The sequence below is a fragment of the Tachysurus fulvidraco genome, chromosome 16 (assembly GCF_022655615.1).
Source record: "Tachysurus fulvidraco isolate hzauxx_2018 chromosome 16, HZAU_PFXX_2.0, whole genome shotgun sequence".
Classification (NCBI taxonomy): domain Eukaryota; kingdom Metazoa; phylum Chordata; class Actinopteri; order Siluriformes; family Bagridae; genus Tachysurus; species Tachysurus fulvidraco.
The window spans coordinates 15,219,097-15,240,130 of record NC_062533.1 but is presented as its reverse complement, the minus strand read 5'-3'; the positions used below and the strand labels follow the sequence as shown (position 1 = coordinate 15,240,130).

At 39.1% G+C, this 21,034-nt stretch overlaps 1 protein-coding gene across 3 annotated transcripts in view; it reads right to left on the bottom strand.

Moving 5' to 3' along the window:
- Positions 1–21,005, bottom strand: part of tbc1d32 (TBC1 domain family, member 32) — a 49,736-nt gene extending 28,731 nt beyond the window's left edge. For all 3 annotated transcript variants that reach the window (XM_027155385.2, XM_047801626.1, XM_027155384.2), the window contains exons 1-22: positions 20,833–21,005; positions 18,550–18,748; positions 18,300–18,461; positions 18,035–18,212; positions 17,397–17,468; positions 17,107–17,232; positions 15,801–15,879; positions 15,592–15,695; positions 15,407–15,468; positions 15,116–15,266; positions 13,467–13,526; positions 11,994–12,096; positions 8,947–9,084; positions 8,455–8,544; positions 7,203–7,345; positions 5,674–5,801; positions 5,267–5,468; positions 4,686–4,765; positions 3,853–3,991; positions 2,307–2,394; positions 1,416–1,534; positions 562–681 (exon numbers count right to left, since the gene is read on the bottom strand). In XM_027155385.2, coding sequence (XP_027011186.2) covers positions 562–681; positions 1,416–1,534; positions 2,307–2,394; positions 3,853–3,991; positions 4,686–4,765; positions 5,267–5,468; positions 5,674–5,801; positions 7,203–7,345; positions 8,455–8,544; positions 8,947–9,084; positions 11,994–12,096; positions 13,467–13,526; positions 15,116–15,266; positions 15,407–15,468; positions 15,592–15,695; positions 15,801–15,879; positions 17,107–17,232; positions 17,397–17,468; positions 18,035–18,212; positions 18,300–18,461; positions 18,550–18,707 — 2,502 coding nt within the window. In that variant the 5' untranslated portion in view covers positions 18,708–18,748; positions 20,833–21,005. The remainder of the gene's footprint in view (positions 1–561; positions 682–1,415; positions 1,535–2,306; positions 2,395–3,852; positions 3,992–4,685; positions 4,766–5,266; positions 5,469–5,673; positions 5,802–7,202; positions 7,346–8,454; positions 8,545–8,946; positions 9,085–11,993; positions 12,097–13,466; positions 13,527–15,115; positions 15,267–15,406; positions 15,469–15,591; positions 15,696–15,800; positions 15,880–17,106; positions 17,233–17,396; positions 17,469–18,034; positions 18,213–18,299; positions 18,462–18,549; positions 18,749–20,832) is intronic.
- Between the last annotated feature and the right edge of the window lie 29 nt (positions 21,006–21,034).

Sequence of the window (21,034 nt, the reverse complement as noted above, 5' to 3'; positions counted from 1 at the left end):
CCACATGTCAATACCTCATCCAACTGCTGCTGTTACACAAGTGTATATTTTTGCACAATGTACTGTATAATATACAGACTGTATACTGCTCTGCGTTATATTGTGTATTTGTCCTGTAGTGTAGTCTTTTGTCTCGCACTGTTTGCGCTGCGTTACACACGATGCACTTTATATAGCTAGGACAACTTACTTTAAGTTGTTAACTCTGTGTTGTTTTATGTAGCACCATGGTCCTGGAGAAACGTTGTTTGCATCATCTATAAATGCTTATGGTTGGAAAGACAATAAAAGCTTCTTGACTCTCTTGATTTAACATTTATGTAAGGAGTCTGTAGTGTCAGTATTTGGTGGTCCTTTAAGTTTTATTGTCAGGGTGGAGCCCTAAAGCCCCAAAGAAGGCCTGAGTGTCAGAATGAGAGCAGTCTATCTTGTGCACTAATCACTAATTGTTGCTGTGTGTGCGTGTATGTGTGTGTGTGTGTGTGTGTGTGTGTGTGTGTGTGTGTGTGCACGAGAGAGAGAGAGAGAGAGAGAGAGAGAGAGAGACACTGAGACACTCACAATGATGGAGGTGGGCATTTCTCTCAGGCTGTACTCTGTCTTGTTGGCCAGTACCTCATGTCCCAGCAGTTCCAACACAGCATGAGGAGAAGACAGCAGGTTCACCAATGTTAGGAAGGACTACAAAACATACACACACACACAAACACACTTCTGAAAAGAACAGCTGGATTTTCCAAAGACCCATTTAACTTGTGCTGCTTACATCCTGATGCGCTGCTGGGACGAGTCATTAATATTTAAACAAATAAGAACGGTAAGAATCTTTGAACCATGCATGTTTAAAATATAGACTCTCTCTCTTCTCTCTCTCTCTCTCTCTCTCTCTCTCTCTCTCTCTCTCTCTCTCTCTCTCTCTCTCTCTCTCTCTCTCTCTCACACACACACACAGGTCTCTTCCTACACATTCAGTTCATCAAGATACTTCGGTTGTTTCGTAGCTTGCATGGAGAAAAGTCTGCATCCAAATCAGCACATCGCTATCCCATCACAATCGGTACACCTGATTAAGACTCTGTTACCGAGCAGTTCAGACATGGACCAGGCATAAAAACTGCCATCACTCATATAGCTGATTTAATAAACAACTGCTTTAATTCACAGAGTTCAAATAAAAAATACACACCCGACCATTACTTCCATATATGGTTCTTCCCTAAATTGTCGGCACAAAGTGTGATCGTATTGAATGTCTTCGTATTGTGTAGCATTATAGTTTCCCTACACTGGAAGAAAGAAGAGTGGAGCTTATAATAAGAGCAAATGGGAATGAAATTTCGAAAGGGATGTCCAAACAGTGTATCTAGATTAACACAGAGAAAAAACAGAGAGAAAGATAGACAGACAGGTCTTACTTTGAGGCAGCTCCTGTCAATAGGCTCCATTGCGATAGATTTGGGATGGACGACTCTCACGTCCTCTCTGCCACACTCGAGTGCTGACCACAGCTCCACCACTATGGCCTGGATAAAACCTGTGACGTCCAGGTACAGATTAGCAACTACGCTAGCTAGGAGACTGCATGGAAACTAGTAACACACTCATCTGGTACTATAAATTGGTATCACACCCAACAATGCCCTCCAACTCTCACTAGTCTCTCTTTTTTCCACTCTCTTCTTAATAAAAACACACAGCTTGTCATGTTTCAGAGAAACTCCTTTGCCCTGAAGGCAGAAAACGCAGTCACTGGAGACTCCTGGAGACTCACACTTTTTTATTAGTCATAACTAGGTTTGGATTTTGTACAGCATCCACATACTAGTCTCAGTAAATAAACTGTTACTATAGAAACGATACCGTATTCAAACCTTATGGTAGCCTATTAAAAATATTTGCTGACGTAAAGTCAAATAAACACAATTTTGTTTTGTTTATTCTAACAAATAAAAAAAATTGTATTGTTTTTTTAACCGTAATCCAAATATTCCATCGCTTAATGAGAGTCCAGATTCCTCTATAATTTATTTATTTTTATTCGATTCTTATTTCTGTCGGGTTCCTCTGATTCACGCTCATATGTTCTAGAAGTTCTAGCATATAGAAAGTACAAAAAAATAAATAAATAAAAAAAGAGACTGCTTTATCATATGATTAACTTTTTCACCCTTAATGCAAATACTTAATAAAATAAAAAAATTCTGAGGGAAAAAAATAATTTGTTCATTCATTTCTTTAGAGAATACGTCGAACAGGTCGAGGGTGTGAATGAACCTAGAAATCTTTGTAGACTTTGAGCAACTCACCAGAGCAGCGTAGAGCAACAATGCCCGGGGCGGTAGCTGCGACCTGGGTCACCATCACCCCATAGCCAAACTTCTCACACCTACTCACCTGATGGAGAAAAAGAACGAGAGATAATATAAGAACTGAAAGAGATAAAGGCTGTTTTGGCTTTAGGCTATTGCTTTGCCTAATGTGAACGCTGAGTAAAGGAACGTGGGAGAAAATATTTACTGAGCATAAATAAAACTTTCATACAATTGAAAAGTTGGTCTCGGGGTAACTTATCATATTTCACATGACTTCTCACTTTGTTGTGAAACAATATGCTGGTAAAAAGGAGTAATATCTGTTCTGCATGATTTCCAGACAGTGGGGCATTATGGAGTCTGGAAATAAAAAGGCTTGCAGGAGATGTAACTGTGATAAAAGCTGGAACTCTGTGTGTGATACTGATATATGATGATATCTGTTGTGTTATTCTGCATAGCTATAACAATGTAAAGTGTGAAGCCTAAAAAAAATTATACTTCTACTAAAATCCACTAAAATATGAAATATATGCAAGATATTCAAACCAGGTTGAATTAAAGATAAAGGAAACAAAGCATAAAATGAATACAAATAAAGCATCTAAATGACATTTATTCATCTCCATTGTCCTTTTTTTATCCTGGTGAGCAACTGAGGAACACTGAGTTCATCATGTTTTGGGACAATGGGAAGAAATTGGAGAACCTGGAGTTAAGTCATGTGAACAAAAGGGTTTAAACAGTCAGTGACCTGAGCTCAGGGTCAGACCCAGGACTGGAGGACCCAGAAGAACCCAGAGGAAACCCCCAAAACAGTAAGAAAATATTTAAACTTCACACACAGAGCAGAGAATGGAATCAAACCCCCAACTCTAGAGGTGTGAGGGTAACGAGTAAATGATTAGAGTATAAAGAGAGTATAAAGCTAGAAAGCTCTGTAAAATTTCTAAATGCAAAATCAATCAGACTCTGAAATTTGTAAGATATTTTCTGCAGATTTGCTGTGCCCTCTTTCATGAGTACGGTTATCGTACATATATAAATATAAATATAAAAGTAAATATATGTGTGTCTTTACTCTCACTCACTCATTTTCTACAGCTTATCCGAACTACTTTGGGTCACGGGGAGCCTGTGCCTCTCAGGCGTCATCGGGCATCGAGGCAGGATACACCCTGGACAGTGTGCCAACCCATCGCAGGGCACACACTCTCATTCACTCACACACTACAGACAATTTTTCCAGAGATGCCAATCAACCTACCATGCATGTCTTTGGCCCGGGGAGGAAACCGGAGGAAACCCCTGAGGCACGGGGAGTACATGCAAACTCCACACAAACAAGGTGGAGGTGGGAATCGAGCCCCGACCCTGAAGGTGTGAGGCGAACGTGCTAACCACTAAGCCACCGTGCCCCCCCCCCCCCCCCCGTGTGTCTTTAATTTCTTCAATTATTCAGTATGACAACTGAAGTAAAATAAATTAAAAAAAAAAAAGTAAATCCTTTGTTATCATAGTATATGATTCCGTACTGTACCTGGAGCTTTTTGGTGAACCTGGTGAACATGTAGGCAACACACTCATGAGTGGCTCCAGTTTGTTGAAGAAGCATCAGGCCTTTTGGTGTGGCTGCAAAGTTCAGCAGGTTGTCCAAGAGCATCTCCTCCCAAGCCATTCTGCAGTTTCATGATAGATATTAAACCATAGGTACAGAATATCTATTGTGAGCTAATTTTATGTGTGTTTATTTTAATCATTAGAAAACCTGAATAAAAATCCTACAAATACAATGAAAAAATGAATACACTGAGAAAAAATGTGGAGAATATGCCACCCTGGAGGTAGATTGTTTTTCTATAACAGCAAATCCAATAGTGTTTTATTCCACTTATACTACAGAAATCTGCCAATAGTCAGGCATCAAGTCATTAAAGATTTGGATGTTTGCAAAAAAATTATGAAGTAAATAATGAAGTAGCCATGCTGAATTCAGTTGCTCATCTTGGATTTATGTGTCATTGTTGTTTTAAGACAAAAAAAAGCTTGTAATATTAGAGAGATTAAAGACACCCCCCCCCTTCCATGGTCAGAAAATGTCAAGCTACTGTAGCTTTTTACCTCTGTTTATGCAGAGCATTCAGACAAGTACTATACTATAAAAACAATACCATTTCAGAGGTATATTATAACAAAAACTGTAATTTGCTGTTATAGTAAATTAAGCAACGCATCCTGACCAATCAGAATCCAGCATTCAACATTAAGCTCAAACTGATTCATATTTTTCTTTTCCCACGTTACAGAGATCTGAGTACAAATTTAAAAACTGTTGGATCAGAAAGACAGGAAGATGAAAAGACAAAATCTCACATGATGGGGATTTCCTGGGAAGCTGATGGTGCTAGAGCTCCTGGAACAGGAGTGGGAATTCGTTCTGACTTTAAACTCGCCTGTAGGGAAAAGGCTTCAGAATGAGACTGAACCCCCAAAAGACACCTTGATCTCACACGGAAAATACGAGTAATTCTTCATGCTATTCCAAATGCCTCAAAAGATCTTCCTGAGAACGGAGTGAATTTCACACAGGAGGATATTTCAGTCCCTGCGGCCATAAGCATAAAGACAGCTCTATACATTCCGTCTATTTTACTAGACACTGAAGCGAAAAACATTTCCGTGTCATTTTTCCGTCATTGTTTCCCTAAAGTAAATATGCCAAAGAATTTTATTGACTGCAAACAAATATTTTATTTTATGTTTTCCCAGACTATCATACGTTTTATTTACCTTATCCTTTATCTATGTACATAAAAGACACGCTGAATTAGCTTTGCTGTATGTATTATGTTATACAAATAAACTTGTCTTGAAAGGTAAAGAACAAAAGTAAATAAATCAGTTCACATGATAAGACCCTAAGACACTGGAGGTGTGAGCACTTATGACGTTACCTTTCTCCATGCCTGGGCTATGCATTCATGTAGGCTGTAGGGTCTGAGCACCTGTAGCCCTTCGCACGTGTTGTACATCTGACGGCACACGAAAATAAAGGCCCCCTTCACGGCGGCCGAGTTCTGCAGCTCCTCGCACGCTCGTAGCTCTTTAGCTAGCAGTGCCTGAGTGAACTGCACAATCACGTGCGCTGCTGAAATACTGATACCAAACAGAAAAAGTGACAAATACTCAAAACAACATCCCTATACAGCTCTTCACTTAAATCTTGGTTGACACTGATTATTTGTTTACACAGAGTTGGGGATTTAGGAGAAAAAAAAATTCTATTTTATTGATGCTGTCTCTGAGTGGCTTGAGTGTGGACGTGACAACGGACATCGTAAACTAAATTATGTTTCCTTACCCTTCACCCTCAGCAGAGACAATCTTCCTCTCATACAGGAAAAGCGCTAAGCCGCGTTCGGTGGTGGCGATTCTTGCGAGCGTGTCTGCTATATGGGTCAGGCTGCTTTCTGGAGAGTTTAATTTGGCCTGTGAAGGGAAAAATACATTGGAAAAAAGGCTTTTGGCAAATTGTGAAATGCATGCAGAATGACAGTTTGAGGCTAGAAGCAAATCTTTTGTGTGTGTTGTGCTGCGTCTCTGATTTAATATTCAGAATAGTTCTACTGTTGAGTCCGGCAGGAATAACTGAAGCTACAAAGCTGAGATCATATCTAGTAGTTATCAATCATGGATGAGATGCTACTGTGAAACAGAGAAAAGTTACTGTGTGAGACTATAGCTTAATTTGACACTATCTGTGGGCTGACTGGGATCTATTACTGTGGAACTGTAAGTTAATATAAGACTGTTAGTTACTCTCAGTCTATAAGTTACTGTAAGAATGGAGGTTACTGTGAGGTCGTGGGTTACTGTGAGGTTGTAGGTTACTGTGAGGTTTTAAGTTACTATGAGGCTTCTAGGTTACTGTGAGGTTGTAGGTTACTATGAGGCTTCTAGGTTACTGTGAGGCTGTAGGTTACTGTGAGGCTGTATTTTACTGTGAGGCTGTAGGTTACTGTGAGGCTGTAGGTTACTGTGAGGCTGTAGGTTACTGTGAGGTTGTAGGTTACTGTGAGGCTGTAGGTTACTGTGAGGCTGTAGGTTACTGTGAGGTTGTAGGTTACTGTGAGGTTGTAGGTTACTGTGAGTTTGTAGGTTACTGTGAGGCTGTAGGTTACTGTAAGGTTGTAGGTTACTGTGAGGTTGTAGGTTACTGTGAGGCTGTAGGTTACTGTGAGGTTGTAGTTTACTGTGAGGCTGTAGGTTACTGTGAGGCTGTAGGTTACTGTGAGGTTGTAGTTTACTGTGAGGCTGTAGGTTACTGTGAGGTTGTAGGTTACTGTGACGCTGTAGGTTACTGTGAGGTTGTAGGTTACTGTGAGGCTGTAGGTTACTGTGAGACTGTAGGTTACTGTGAGGTTGTAGGTTACTGTGAGGTTGTAGGTTACTGTGAGGTTGTAGGTTACTGTGAGGCTGTAGGTTACTGTGAGACTGTAGGTTACTGTGAGGTTGTAGGTTAATGTGAGGTTGTAAGTTACTGTGAGGCTTCTAGGTTACTGTGAGGTTGTAGTTGTAGGTTACTGTGAAGCTTATGGGTTGCTATGAGGCTGTAAGTTAATATATGGCTCTAAGTTACAGTTAATGTTGCACAGTATTACTATCAAAACTAGAAATAAAAATAAATAAAAAAGAAGCATGTTCAAAAAAATGCCTAACCCGCAGTCTACCATTACTATAATATTTATTTGTTAATATTTATTTGTTAAAAATATTAGGGCTATTTTCCCATTTTAACCCACAAAACTCAAAAGTGAATATCATCAGCTAACGTACTGTATGCCAGTTGATGTTGTATGACATCAATTATAATGTCTACTTCATGCTAACCTGTTTTCCTTTAAGCAGAGCGAGGATTGGGACCAGCAGGGTCTCGACGACGGGGATCTGGTAGATACACTCCACAGCGCATTCAGTGCGTTCACACAAGGTCCTCAGGACCTCCATCACCAGAGTAGTGGGGGAGAGCGAGTCTGCACGGCATTGCACAACACATCACGTACGTCAGTGTGTTTACAGCTGTGCAGACTAAGCACTGGGAAGTGTGCAGTAACATAATGAAGTAGTCATGCTGAATTCAGTTACTCTTTTCCCTTCTAGCTACCGTCTGAGCCAATATATGGATGGAGCTATAAATGTTCCATTGACTGATCAAACACAGTCATCACAGCATTTAATCAGAACCTCTGGCTGAAACTTTTTTCTACATGAGCGCTTGGTATAGAAAAAGTCGATCCCAAGTTCTTCAAGTAAAGTAGAAATAGCCTAAGGTAATCTTTTATGTATTTAGCCACAAAATGCTGTCTATCACTGTTACGTCAATTAAACACACACACACACACACACACACACACACACACACACACACACACACACACACACACACACACACACACACACACACACACACACAAAATGCTTTCTTCAAAATAGGCCAATGGCTCCTTAGTCACTGTATATGCTAACATAATAATTCTACACACTCTAACTAGCACACTTTTCTCTTCTCTCTATCGTGCATTCATGAAGTATTAAAGTATTCGCACCCCGGCTCAGTTGGGGTCACTCTCAGCCACAGACTTGGGGCGCTTAATCAGGACAAAGATAATCCTGGATTCAGGTTAGTTTCCAAACTGGGCCATGCTACAGTGTCCAGCGAAAAAGTGCTAAGAGAGGCTAAGGCCCCCTTGGAGACTAAAAATCAATGCAGCTTTAATCAAGCTAGCAAAGGTGTTATTGATTCAGCTCATTAAAGATTAGCACCAGGTAGGGTCAATGAATCATTGCTTAACGACAAGCACTGATTAATTCAGAAGAGGTCGGTAAGTAATACCGATGAATTTGAACAGACATAAAATGGCCATAAAAACCACTGAGTCAAATTGAGGAAGGTGCGTGTCAAACAAGGAAGGAGACTTAAAGAGTCATTTTATTACTTACAATGGACTATAAAAATATTTCTTCACATGGATAATAATTTCTGGGGCTAATAATAAACTGATATACTTATCTCCACACACAGACACACACACGCCCAAGAGTTAATTTAAAACTGTTTAAGACGTGAGACAGTTAGACACACCTGCGTGATTCAAATCGGAGCGATGTGTGTTTGGGTGCTGATACATGATGTTAATCAGTATCACCACCAAGTCACTCAGAGTCACCGGATCTGCAACAGATAAAAAGATAATCATCGTTTCTGACTAAACCTTATTACAGCATGCACAGATTTCTATCCTGCAGGGATATCGCATAAGACAAATATAATACGATAGACAATCTATAGATAAAAGGTATGAGGAAATTTTGGTCCTGAATGCCATAATGTCTACATACAGATTTAGTCATCCGTCTGAGATCTGGGATTTGATCTTCTGACACTATTCTTATGCACATGTTACCTGACAGCTTTATTTATTGTTGTACATATATTTACATATTTATCTGCACTTCGCACATCTTTCTACTATTTGCACTTCTGGTAGATGCTAAACAGCATTTCGTTGTTATGCACCTGTACTATGCATTGACAATAAAGTGGCCTCTTCGTGCTTCGCCGTACCATACTGACCTCTTCTCTTTCTCACTTTAACGGGAAAAAGGCTTCTCCCATTGGTGTACATCAGAAGCCTTCCGAGCACACAGAGCGAGTGAACAAAGTGAGTGTACTCCAGCTCCTTAGCGGTGTAACAGCTCCTCTGAGCAGAGCCTGAAGACACAGGACACAGAACAGCATGGCTCATTAAATTCACTTCTGACTTTTCATTAATCTCCTCTCCTACAGCAGCACAGCTGTGTCAGTAGTTCCAACTGCAAGATAAGTCACAAACATCAGTGCACTCTTTCAAGGACAAGGTGGTGTGAATCAGAGGTACTGTCCTGGTTTGTGCCTTTTATAACACTGCAATTTGCTAAACCAAACAAGATAATATTTATTAACAATGAGACAGACAGTTTTTTTTTGTTGTTGTTTTTTTTTACTGATTTATGCTATATTTACGCAGGTGGCTCGAATCCATGCGATTGTATGCGATATGTATCAGATACGTGGTAATGAAACATCTGTCTGAACAGGCAGATCGGGATTCATGTTACTTTTACATCAATCAAGCTCGACGTCCGTCATAATTTTGCTCTACCGTTAAGGAAATATGGATATTAACAGTGACGGAGGATTTTAGAGGAGGCATATAGAGCAAATGACATCAAATATTTGGGGTGAAAAAAATCTCCAAAAAAATGGCTGAAGAGAAGCTGGCTGTCAAAAATAATGTTAAATAAACATCTCACAAATAATTTACTGTATCGACAATTACACAACGTCTGCCTTATAATGTCCTGAGAAAGTTACTACAAAAGTATAATGTGGTCAAAGGTACATGGACACCTGACCAAACACACCCACAACTTACATTGTTGTGGCTTAACACTCATAGTTTTCTAATGGAAAACCTTCCCTGATGAAGGCAGAGATTATTTAACCGCAAAGAGGGAGTAAATACGTCATGTGTCAACATACTTTTGGCCAACCTGTAAAGTGTATTAGAACAAGAACAATAATATAACCCTGTGACTTGACACGTGATTCATATAGAAAATGAATCATATGATTCTATGGATCTATATGATTAATAAAGCAAATGAATTAAGACCTTGAATCAAATGAATGAATCAAAACTATAAACCATTGTAACATGTTTAGCTTTCAGTGGCACTTTAAATGGGCTTTTTAAATAGACCTTGTGACTGTGTGGCTGAAACGCACTTTCTGGGTCATGCAGTTCTAAACCAAGGCCAAGTTTTCATCATGCAGCAGCTGCAGAGTCAGTGTAAGCAGTGTTTCTGCAATCAACACAACTCTCACAGCTTAGAGATATCAAATAAGTAGATACGTCTCTCTCACACAAAAAGGATAGCGAAACGGCTTTCTGAAGGAATCTATCATTTGCGTTCACACTTGTGTGTGTTTACAAGAAAAAGAATTTAAAGTAGAAGTTAAAAAAATAATAATAATAATTTGTGGAAAAATACAAACTACAGTCTGTGGAGCAGTCATCTGAACTCACATGGCCTCTGTGTTATCTATGGTACATGATAGAGTGGCGCTGAGTCATGGAGGAACACGCCAGAACTACACGTACAAGCCAGACTGCTTGCTCAGCACAAGGCAGAAGGCAGATAAAGATGGTGATGTACGAGGTGAAGATAAGAAAACGTTCGCTATAAACATTCTATTACTATAGTGTGAAACTAGCTAGGAAGAGCCTGGTGCTAATTAGCGCTCCAAAATCATGATGCTAATGACACATGGGTTTTGGGAGGCAGAAAGAAATTGCACTAAAAATGACTAAAACTGCAAAATTTACTGTCACATTGAATAATTGTCAGTGACAATTTTCTATTTCTTCAATTTCTACACTTGTTTTATGTACTACTCCAGCCTTCAGAGAGTATGTTTGTGCTTAAATAGCACATTTAGACATGTACAGTACTTCAGTTTTCTACACACCCCACATCACAGAGAATGTGTCTAATTACACAGGAAAGAGTGAACAAACAATTTAGTATTCATACCCATTGAACATTTCCACATTTTGTTCAATTCAATTCAAGTTTATTTGTATAGCGCTTTTTACAATTGACATTGTCTTAAAGCAGCTTTACAAGAACATAAACATTTTATGTTTATGTTCTTGTAAAGCTGCTTTAAGACAATGTCAATTTTCAAGTTTTGTCATTTTACAACCACAAAAAAAGTATATATATATATATATATATATATATATAAGTGGAATGAAAATGATAAATGGTGTCCAAAATATTTTACAAATAAATATCTGAAAAGTGTTGTGCATTTTTGTTGAGTCAAAACGTTGTAGAACCACCTTCTGCTGCAGTCTGCTAGTTTTTGGTGTATGTCTCTACCAGCGGTGCACATCTAGAAAATGAAATTTTTGCCCACTCTTCTTTGCAAATTAGCTCAAGCTCAGTCCGATTGGATGGAGAGTGTCTGTGAACAGCAAATTTCAAGTCTCGCCACAGATTCCCAATTGGATTTGGGTCTGATCCATTCTAACAAATGAATGTGCTTTGATCTATACCATTCCTTTGTAGCTCTGGCTGTATATTTATGGTCACTGTCCTGCTGGAAGATGAACCTCCAGCCCAGTCTCAAGTCTTTTGTGGACTCTATCAGGTTTTCATCTAAGATTGCCCTGTATTTGACTCCATCAATCTTCCCATCGATTCTGACCAGCTTCCCTGTCCCTGATGAAAAGCATCCCCACAACACGATGCTGCCACCACCAAGTTTAATGGTTACCTTTACTCTGTTAGTACTAGAGGCTGTTGAACCTAGATAAATTGGTTCACGCTCAATGTCTTTTTTTTCTGGCGCTTCATTTTCTCTCAACTTCAAAACCAAAAATATTGTGTTCACTTCTAAGTTACACAGACCACCAAAAGTGCATTATGTACGCTATATTCAAGTATTTATAAAGAAAACACATTAATAAGGTTCAAAGTCTGAACTAGCAGCTATCACATTCGTACATTTTTAGCTACGGATGATTACTCTTTCGGTTCTTCCAGAAACCTTTCTAGAATCCATGCACATACCAATTCGTTGATGCTCCATGGCATGTGTGATATCCAATGTTCCCTCTTTGATGGCATCGCAGGACTCCAAGTAATAAATGCACTGCTGAAGAGCTGTAACGATCTGAAAAGAAAAATAGAAGTAAGTTCCCTTTCCCAGCAAAATACTCTGAATCGGTTTGGGCTTCTAAGGCACTTGAAAAGTCTGTGATAATAGAAAAAAATTTGTTTTATTCATTCAGTTTAGTTATTTCACATTTGAGCTAGCATGATGTCATAGTAAGTAGCTACATACTGGTGTAAATCAAACAGAAACATGAAACGGATACTGCTGTACTAAATGCGCTTGGTGAACATCATCTCATGGTTGTGGGGATTTGTGTTCATTCAGCTATAAGAGCATTTTTGAGATCAGACACTGCATTGTGGTGTAAGGAGGTCCGGGGTTGAGTATGCGTTCTGGTTCATCCCAAAGTTGGGATGGTTGGGTTAAGTCAGAGTCAGGGTTCAGGACGCTTTAGTACTTCCACCTCAACCTTGGTCAAACTGTGTCTAAATTGAGCTTGCTTTGTGCACAGGAGCATCGTCATGCTGGAACACTGTTTGGGCTTCGTAGTTTCAGTGAAGAGAAACTATAATGCTACAGCGTATGAAGACATACTATACAAGTGTGGGATTTCAGTTTGGGGAAAGAACCGCATATGGATGTGATGACTACAGTATATAGTGTATCTGTCTACATATTCTGTGCGAGTTGAACTCATTTGAACGAACATACTTGAATGCACTAGGGAGTGCTAATGTTTTGCAGAGACTTATATAAAGGATCCCTCATACGTTGTATGGATATATTGAGACTTTCAATGGGGAGATGTTTGAAGAGCATTTACAGAAGGAGCCTCTCGTGTGTCGGTGCTTTGTAACACTCCGAGGTAAAGATATAACGTTAAGTTTTCCAACACAGGAAAGTCTTCAGAAAAGAAAGTCTACATTTTCTCATCATAAGCAATATCAAGTCACATCACAGGCTGGTGAGGGAACGAATTCCTTACATTAACTATTAATCAAATAATAATCACAATAATTTAATAATGCTGTGCTATATAAGGAATAAATTACTTCAAGACATGCTGCTAGAGAGGAATATGCTTTGTTTTGAACCGCATCACTGCTTCTTTGTTGATTTTTGTCATATATAAGCACATATAATTTTCATACATCACACATTTTCATACATTTCACACGTAATATTTCATTCCACATTTAAAACATTAAGCAACGTTAAAAAAAAGGGGGAAAAAAACCAGAAAAATCCAACAAAAAAAAAATCACAAAAATATTTTTTTAATGTGAAATAAAAATAAAATAGAAGCAATCATAAATAAAGTATATATGCAAATATATGTCTGATACAAATACTAACTGCATGAATAAATGTTAATATAAATCACTACAAAGTATTTATTAGCTCTTATTAGACACTCTCATACTCACCACTGATTTGTATTTCCGCTCAAGAAGCTTCAAGACCACCGTCCTGCTGTAGTAGCCATGCTGGAATGAAAGGTAATCAGTTACAGCACGAGTTCAGGTCTCTCAACTGAACAAAATGTTTAACGCTTATGCTCTGTTCTTTACTTAGTAATGGACATTTGATTGACTTTGGTGATATTTTCAGATTTAGATTTTACAGTAGATTTGCGGTAGCCTAGTGGTTATGGTGTTGGGCTACCAATTCGGAAGGTTGTGAGTTCGATTCCTACGTCCACCAAGCTGCCACTTCTGGGCCCCTGAGCAAGGCCCTTAACCCTCAATTGCTCAGTTGTATAAGATGAAATGTAAATCGCTCTGGATAAGGGTGTCTGCTAAATGATGTAAATGTAATACAGTAATAATAAATGTCATGGTAAGACTACAGGTAGCATTGCTGCTCGGAGCTCCAGGGTTCCTGATTCTGTCCTGAGCTCAGGTTGCTGCCTAGGGTTAGTAGTTTTCTTTTTACATTCCTCCCACAGAGGTTTACAAGTTAAAATTATTTGTGTGTATGTGCGTAAGATGCCCTGTGATGAGCTGTGGGTCCATCTGTGGTGTATGACCATATCGCACCTTGATGGGTGACCAAGAAAAAGTGAATATGAATAAACGAACAAACGAACGAGTAAAATTCATAATGGCTAATATATTAAAATTAAGGGCAGCATTAAGAGTGATAGCTTAGTGGTTAAGGCGTTGGATTACTGATCGGAAGGTCACGATTTTGAATCCCAGGTCCACCATGCTGCCAATGCTGGGCTCCTGAGCAAGGCCCTTAACCCTCAATGGCTCAGCTGTATACATTTAAATAAAAATGTAAGTCACTCTGGATAAGGATGTCCTGTTAAATGCCATGAATGTAAATGGGAATATAAAAAGGGCACCAGGAGCAGTGGTGGCCCAAGTGGTTAAGGCTTGGTTATATATATCAAGCCCCAGTACTACCAAGCTTCCACTGTTGGGCCCTCAAGCAAGGCCCTTAACCCTCACTGCTCCAGAGGTGCTGAATCATGGCTGACCCTGTGCTCAAAAGTTTGGATATGTGAAGAAAGAATTTCACTATGCTGTTTTTGGACCTTATTCCTCTCAAGGTTTCTTCCTTTACCAATTTAAGGGAGTTTTTCCTTGCCACTTCTGCCTGAGTCACCTCAGACTTGCTCATAGGGGAATAAATACATACACATTGTGAACTATATACAACTAATAATAATCTAGAATTTTTTATTCTGTTAATTCTTTTTCTTTTATTATTCGTTATTTCTTTTATTAATCCTATGTTTACCCTCTGCTCTGTGTTTATGTTCTGTAAAGCTGCTTTAAGACAATGTCTATTGTAAAAAGCGCTATACAAATAAACTTGAATTGAATTGAATAAAGTAGATGTGACAAAATAAAGGCTTCTTCTTCATTTTAAAAGCAGAACTACTAAAATGCACATGTTTGAAACTCCTGCTGATGTCATTTGAATTATATCACGTACACGGAAACAATATATTGTTTCATGAGAATGATTCATTTTTAAGGTTACACTTCTAGTTAAAGTGAAAAAAGGGTCATTTTAACCTAAGATTAAACACGAGCGTTATATTTGACGGGTGCTCAATTCTCACCATCCACCTCTTGAACCAATTGGCTTTGATATCCAGCAGAGACAGGAAGTGGACGGGTTCTAGGATTTTCTCCGAGCTGTGAGTGGACATGCCGTGTTCAGGATGAAGAGACAGAAGAGCGAATGTGCTCTCTATTATTTCTTCCATGTACCTACAGGGGAAAAAAAAAATTATATATATATATATATATATATATATATATATATATATATATATATATATATATATATATATATATATATTTGAGAAATTCCCAGCAGCTGTGTTAGTGTGTCAGGTGCAACAGCTCACTTTTCAGGATGCCGGATCCAAAACGTGGTCACTTCTTTCTGAAAGTCGTTCATTAAACGCATCTGGGTAAAGAAGAGGATAAAAAAGGGGAATTAAATGCCACAGTCAAGTTGTGAAATAAACTAGAATCTGGTCTTTATCTAGTTCTAAATCTATATACAAATAGGACAGAAGGAGCCACACACTTGCTTAAAGAGCCGAGTGATATCCGGCCTGTTCACATCCACGTGTGCTGACTCAGAGGGGAAACTCAGCTTGTGATACAGGAAGTCGGTTTCCAGACTTTTCACTACGATATTAAGCAGATATCAGGACAGGAACCACACGTGTGCAGATGTTCATTAAAAGAACGAATGCTAAAAAAAAATCTACGCAGAATTCACACATCCGTTACCCAAGCTGGTATAGATTTCCCTCGTCACGTTCAGAGGAGACGTAGAAAACGTTTTCGCGAAGAAGCGTAACACTTTATCCTGCGCAAAAACACCACAATAAGTATGTTAATAAAAGCTGAATAAGAAGGAATAAGACGGAATCGTACTATGTGGGTCAGAACTGTAAAAAAGTGTGAATAGTTTTTTTTTAGGAAGGCGATAAAACAAAAGTCAAACGAAAGGCGAAAGGATCCACAGACAGGTGATTTCACCAAATATGAGTATGGGAAAAAACACATAAAAAACTTGCTGAGGATGCAAAATGAGCTAACATTAACGTTCAGCTTTACTAGGGCTGTAGCTCATTGTGGAAACTGCCCCTGAGGTGGCAAAATGAATTAGGGGAAAAAAATAAAATAAAAAATCGGAATGTTCATTGCATGAGTGCGTATTGCAGTTTAAAAGCTGCTGTGAAATGGTGGAGGCAATAAATCGTAGAGCCGTGAAAGAACTCAGCACTGAAACAAAATACAACATACGATATAGACGTATACGCTATACCACGGTTCGGACTGAATATATATTTCTAATCATCCTAAAGAAATTTTGTAAAGAGTTATAGGTGAAATTTGTTAAGGTTGAGTGTGATTTTTTTTTTCTTTCTTTTCCCTTAAAACAGGTCATTTCTGCTTGAAATTTTAGAAATAATCTTTGATTCATCTCTGGTCACTGTAATAAATCCACATGTGTAATCTCATAGCATTTATATCTTTATTCTTCTTCTAAAATTTACATTAATTTATTTAATCTTCATTCACACAGCTGAGCTTGCTCAGAGGCCCAGCAGTGGAAGACTGGTGGACCTGGGACTCAATCTCACAACCTTCTGGTCAATAGTCCACTACCCTGACCACTAAGCTACCACATTCTGCCATTATTATGAAAATAATAATAATAATTTAAGAAAATGTCTCATGTCGACAAATAAACCACACATTAATATGGTGGAGTTAATGGCATTCATTTCTTGAAGAAGAATTCAAATTTGTAAATAAACTTCTTTCCTGTAATATGTAGAAATTCACACTGGTTTATTTCTATTGTGTAGATCATAACCATGTTTCTTCAGGATTAGTTCACAGGTAGACTATCTATGCTACCAAACCAGCAGGCACGTCGTTAAAGTGTATACAGGCTCAGGAAAGTCATGAAAAACACCTGGTGAAGGTGGGACACTAAATCATTGTCTGTGGTTGTTGCTGTGTTTATGGTTGTTATTTAGTTTTATTGTGGAATGTGAGTGAAAGAAAAAAGAAGGATTCTCACACTGAGGTCGGGATCTGGATCGGCAAGGGCAGCTGAGAGGTTTCGCCGTAGACCCGTCCAGCTCTCGCAGCTCAGTACGTCAGAAGGAGGAGCACAACAGAGCAGCTGCAAGGCTTCCCAGCGTACCTACACACACACACACACACACACACACACACACACACACACACACACACACACACACACAAAGAACTACAGAACCTACTACAGAACTGCATTACAATCAAAGATTTGAACAGAAAATAAAAAAAAAACTTATGAAAGATGTACATAGAAGGAAGTTTATATACCTCTCTTGGTCTGCTTGGGTCGAGCTTGTCAGAAATGACCTGGAGCTGCTCCTGCTTGATGAAGCCATAGCTCTGTGCAACACATAAAACACATCCATTATAGATTGCTTTAACTGAGCAAAGATTGAGAACAAGTTGATTATCTTCCTATAACAGTATTTCCCATCACAGGTACGGTGGCAGCTCGTTGGTTAAGATGTTAGACCACTTATCAGAAGCATGTCAGTTCAAATCCCTGTAGTGCTGTGCTGCAACTCCTGGGCCCCTGAGCAAGGCCCTTAACATGAGATACATGTAAGTTGTGTCTGCTGAATGCTTTTAATGTATATTCCAAATCTTTTACCCAACAGCTAACTAACAGTCAATTGGTTATTACTATAGAACATTTTTTGTATTACTGTTGCTTTAAATAGGATCGATGTTATGGAAATGAATCAACTGACCAATCAGTTTAAAGAATTCAACAGATTACAAAGTTTATTTTTGTATATTTGTATTTTCTCTTTAATCTTTTCAAGAAAAATGTAATATTTGATATAATGATTAAAATGCCAAATTAGGAGGGCAGATTTTAATTGGAAAAAAAATTGGAATTTTGTCACCAGGAACCACGGAGGAAAAACTGCTCTACTAGTTACCTGATTAAACGAGGAGTCGCTGTCGGAGCAGTTGTCTGTGTAGTGGCTGCTCGACTGTTCTCGCTGGGTTGTGCCGTGGGTCTCCTCCTTCTTCAGCTGATCCTCTTCGAATTTGTTCAGCAGCGACTCCACGATCACCGTCATGGTCTGCTTTAAGGTCTGCGTCATCTGCTTATATCTATCACACATCATCATGGTGTCGTCCATCTAAAACCATTGACAGAAAGCAGCTCGAAGTAGAGACAGAAGTACAGGAGATACATACTGTTCAGATTCTCTGGTTCTCCTAGTCACGGCGTGGACCAGTGTGTCCTGCCCGGCCCCGACGCCATGCCCGTCCCCCTTGGAGCAGTTCTCGGTTTCCTCCTCGATAACGGCCCCCAAGCTGCTCTCCACATACTGACGCAGATACTTAACGAACTCATAACTAAAACGTAAAGATGGAAACATGATTCAACTTGCTGTTTGCGCCTTCAAAGGTTCATCCAAAAAAAAATTAAAAAATAGCACCTTACTTGTGGAAGTTCTTGTCAGTCTCCTCCAGGTGAAGCAGGATCTCCTCGGCGCATTCCACAGACGGTGCGTTGGCGATTCGTTCTCGAACGCTCTTCAAAAGCTGTCTGAGCAGCGACTCGAGCTCGGCCTCGTCCTCCGAGGAAAAAAACTGTGACATCGCTCTGCAGGAGGTGTGATGCACTGCTCTTTCAGGGGTTCCTGTGCAAAAATAGATGTATGATCTTTCCATCACACAAAAATTTAGACCTTTGAAATCACAACACATTGTTGCTGTGGGAATTAACTACTACTACTACTACTACCAAAACAAATAAAATACTAAACAGTTACCATGATGGTGCAATAATAACCACACGCCCGAGTATTACAGCCATGGTTACCTTTGTATCCCTTAACAAAAGAAGCAGTATTATAGTTAATTACACAACAAGCCCTTTCCAGCTGCTCAGTTTATGAACCTGGTATCTGTATTGTATAATCTACTGATAATAATGTGTGTGTTTGTGATTACTTGGATCGAAATCAGATCAAAACCAGCAATATCTGGAGAAAGCATGAAACTGTAATCAAAGAATTATGTGGACACCCTAAGGGGCTGTCGCAGTATCCCTGGAGGCGTGGGTTAGAATGCCACTTCTGACAGAGCTGCCTTGTCTTGTATTTGTGACTTGCATCTCCTAATATAATATGACAAAAGAATTATGAGGTTTTAGGGCAGTGGTGGCTCAAGCAGTTCAGCTGCCACTGTTGAGCCCTTGATCAAGGCCCTTAACCCTCTCTGCTCCAGTGGTGCTATATCATGTCTCAACCTGTGCTCTGACACCAACCTCCAAGGTTAGGATATGTGAAGAAAGACTCTCACTGTGCAGTAATGTAGATGTGACAAAATAAAGACGACTTTTTCTAAAAGTAGAAATACTAAAATAGACATGTGATGGAAGGTGTGTGAACAAGACCAAATGATTTTTTTTAAAATAAGTCTGTAATTCTATCCTATTCAAACACTCATCTCCAAACTGTTGTTACAAAGATTGTCCTTGTTTGCTGTAGCTTTACAATTTCCCTTCAGCAATGCGACAATGCACCTGTGTACAAAGCATCACCATGCAAACACGGGGTGTTCAGGTAGGAATGGTAGAACATTGAGTTAGAACATTGAGTAGAACATTGAGCATCCAGCATAGAGCCTTTTGGATGAACTGGAACACTGACTGTGTCAAGTCTTCTTATTAAACTTTAATACACAACGTGATTGGGCAAATCCCCACAGTCATGCTTCAAAATGTCTATGAAGAAAAGTAAGGGTTATTATAACAGCAAAGTGGAAACTAACCCCATGTCCCATAGTTTTGGAATGGGCACATATGGGTGTGATTGCCAGGTGATTTCATACTGATTCATAGGACATACAGTAGATGCACATACACATGGTCTCTATAATTACCCACATTCAGCTGCTTGCTTTGTAAGCAATACGTCTGGGATACAAGGCAATGTCTAAATGTCAGGTGTGTGTTAAAGTTATGAGTTATGAGTGTTGATACTGTTACCAGCCTGAAGTTTATTATTTTCCTGTTAGAGCACATCCTGTAGTGTTTTATTCCTCTTAGACCTCAGCAATGTGGCAATTATTTGGGATGTGGTAGCTCGGTGGAATACTGATTGAAAGGTCATAGGATCAAGTCACTGCTGGGCCCCTGAGCAAGGCCCTTAATGCTCAGTTGTATAAAAATGTAAGTCGCTCTGGATAAAGTAGTCTGCTAAATGCATTTAATAGTAATCTGGTATTATGTGAAGTGTCCACTATACAAAACCATGTGTATGAGCTGTTACTATAGTAACAGTAACAGTAGCGCAGTAACATTGACCTGTCTGTCATGTTTATAGCCGGAACTACTTTCCGAGCCGTGCTTTTGTATGCAAAACTAACGCACACTTTCTGACCAATCAGATTCAAGGGCTCAACCGTAAGCGTGCTGATTTATGACATAAGAATAACGCGCATTAATATAAACACTGTGATTTAACCGGAACTATTTTCAGAGCTGCAGCTCTACACATTCTGTCCAGTTATAACTGCTTATTCATCCGCGTCGTGATATATACTGTATTGTGGGACTTAATTTATGAATTATATATTAAATGGTCCAAACAAATACATTTGCATATAATATAACAACAAGACATTAATAATTGTAGCTGTATTTTTAGCTCACTCAGCTGGCTAGCCAAGATAAATTAGCATAACCCTTGCTAGCTATCTAACAGCACATAGTAGTTACCTGTTTAAAAATAAAAATAAAAACTCATCCCATTTTCGAGAAGGTTCCTTTAGTCGCCATTGTAGAAGAAAAAAATTACACCCGGCTCAAATGGTGAACAAGTCACAAGCTTCAATAGGATTCACGGCGAAATCCCAAATGGCAACCTAAAGTACATTAGGCGCACTACATAGTGCGTATAAAACACTATGCTTGCACCTGA